Source organism: Nicotiana attenuata, chromosome 7 (genome assembly GCF_001879085.1).
Source record: "Nicotiana attenuata strain UT chromosome 7, NIATTr2, whole genome shotgun sequence".
NCBI classification, from domain to species: Eukaryota; Viridiplantae; Streptophyta; class Magnoliopsida; order Solanales; family Solanaceae; genus Nicotiana; species Nicotiana attenuata.
The window spans coordinates 74,829,865-74,832,603 of NC_031995.1; the positions used below are offsets into that span (position 1 = coordinate 74,829,865).

Here is a 2,739-nt window from a genome sequence, read left to right on the forward strand (position 1 = left end):
AGCGTACTGCTGCTGTGTTAGACCAGGTACTGTAGACCTTTGACCCTCAGAAGACACAGTAACACCACTGTTAGATTGGGAGTAAGGCCAGATGAATGAGAGTTGGAATCAGTGGGAAATTCACTTTCTACGGTCACATTAGCCACAATTCTCTAGCCTTTGGTAAACTTGAAATTAAGAGGAAACCCATGAATCTTGTAACACTTATCAACTAAGTGCCCAGGCTTCTTGCGGTATTTACAAAAGAGATTACTCGGGTTCCCCTTAGACGAGTCAAAATTAACCTTTTGAGTATACTATCTTTGAGGCTGAACCAAGGGTGTTTTGTTGATGAGGCCAGGCACATTAAAAGATGCAGATTCAGAACTAAATCGTGAACCAGGATTCACTTGTCTTTGCTTTTCATCCATAGTAGGATGTTCTAGGTGCTATCAAGTGATGGAATTGGTTGGATCATCAGAATATTACTCTTAACCTCAACATATATGTCATTTAGACCTATAAGAAACTGGTGGACTCTATCCTCTTCTTCCTCTTTCAGAAGTTCAACTTTAATAGGACATGCACAAGCATTTACCTTATTACTGCGCATTACCCTTAGTTCATCCCATAAATTAAGTTTTTTGAAATAAGAACTTATGTCAAGAGCTCCTTGCATAGTGGAAGCAAGCTCTTTCTTTATCTCAAAAACTTTGGTCCCATTAACTGCCCTATATATTTTATTTAACTGTTCCCAAATACTTTCAGCAGTTTCTGAGTATTGAACACTCTCAGCAATTTCTGGAGAAAGTGAACTGGTCAACCAAGAGATGATCTTATTATTACATCTGTTCCATTGTTTAATATGTGGTGAATTTTCAGCAGGTTTGGGACAAGTACCATCTACGAAACCAATTTTATTTCTAGCAGATAAGGACACAATGACACATGTTTTCCACCCACCAAAACCAGTATCAGAGAACGGTGTGTGGACTAAGGAAATTCCAGGTATATCAGAGGGATGGAGGAACATTGAATTAGAGGAATCAATGACATTGTTGTTAATGGTTCCTTCAATATTACCCATTGTACAAAATACACCAAACATAGAAATCAAAAGATAATAACCCTCAGAGTTCGAGGAGCAGTCAACAACGTTATTGTAAAATCTCAGAGTTTTGAGAAGAAACGATATTACTAAGCTCTTTTGCAACCGAAAAAAGTACGACCTTGATAAACACGAGAGTATCCAGAAAAACCAGAAGTCGAGAAGACAAGTGAAGGCTGGAACTTGAAACCCTAACTTCAAAAATTGGAACTTGAACCCTAGCTTCGACGACTACAATTAGCGGCTCGAAAACAACAGAAAACCTCAAATCGACTGAGGTATTGAAGATATAAACCGTAAATAGAAGAGAATTCAAAAAAACGGGGAAAGGATTTTGCGAATAAAAAAACGATTTTTAATCTTCTTCAAAATTCATCAAGGGTACCGCCGCTGGATTCACCGTGACGAGATCAGTCAGGATCCACGCTCTGATACCATGTGAACATCCTAAATCGAGCAGGATTTGTGAAAGAACTTGGTTAGGGTTTTCAGTAGAATATTCGAGAAGACAGAGAAATGGGAGAAAATATTTTGTGGTTGAAAAACTGAATTAGCCATTGGGCCCTTTTCAATTTATATGTAGTGCATTTACAAGGAAGTGCTCTTTACAAAAGAAGCCTAACTAGACAAATACAACTAATACATGTATGATTATGTCCAAATACATTCCTATACCATATATGAAACCTTATTACCCTCAATGTTTAAGGTTTGACATAATTACATTTAGTATACCAAATTATCAATTCTATACCATAGTGTATTTTAAGGGTACAATTAATGTAGCGTATATCCCTCCTTAATTCAAGGTACCGTATATCCCACCCCTTCCCACGTTTCTCTCTCCCAACCGTCACCCTCACTCACGTTTATGTACTGTTATTAAACATAAAAACCTATGATTATGGAAACATAGATTTGCAGCATATTGATGTAGAAACACTTAAATCTTACATTGCAATTAGGAGCAGCAATCATTCAAGTTCCTGGTTACACTCATTGTTATTGAAAATCTTGTGAACTGCAGTCAATTACCAATACTTTATTTCCCAAAAAAATAAAGACAAAGAAGCTCGTGTTTAACTTCAATCAGCACCTGATTTGAATTTTCTGTTACTCTACATCGAGCTTTAACATGCATTCACCTGCCGCTAGCATTCAAATATATTCTGCCTGTTGACACGAAAGCATAAATCTAACCTGCTAGTGCGTGGGATTGAGTTTCGATTGTAGCCTGTAGCTTAATTGGTATTTTCGACATTGCTACAATTTCTCATTCAATTGTAGCTTAATTGGTATTTTCGACATAATTGTGTTTTTTGCAGAAGATTTGTAGAAGTTTTAGTCGTTTTTGATTTGTGAAAACAGAAAACAAAGCATCTACAATCAGAATACAAATAATCTACAATTTATTTACAAAATATCTACTAACTGGGTACATTGAATTTTAATATCCCAATTCCCATTCAATTGTAGCTTAATTAGTATTTTCGACATAATTGCGTTTTTTATAGAAGATTTTGTAGAAGTTCTAGTCGTTTTGGATTTGTGAAAATAGAAAACAATACACCTACAATCAGAATACAAATAATCTACAATTTATCAACAAAATATCTACAAGCTAGGTACATTGAATTTTAATATCCCAATTC

The 2,739-nt window shown here is 35.7% G+C and overlaps 1 protein-coding gene across 1 annotated transcript; it reads right to left on the minus strand.

The window, feature by feature from the left end:
- LOC109230169 lies at positions 422 to 1,066 on the minus strand. The gene has a single exon (XM_019395693.1). The coding sequence runs from the start codon at positions 1,064 to 1,066 to the stop codon at positions 422 to 424; it is 645 nt and encodes a 214-aa protein (XP_019251238.1).

Bases quoted from the DNA above. Each gene is read 5' to 3' on its own strand.
- LOC109230169 (XM_019395693.1), bottom strand. From the start codon at position 1,066: ATGGGTAATATTGAAGGAACCATTAACAACAATGTCATTGATTCCTCT.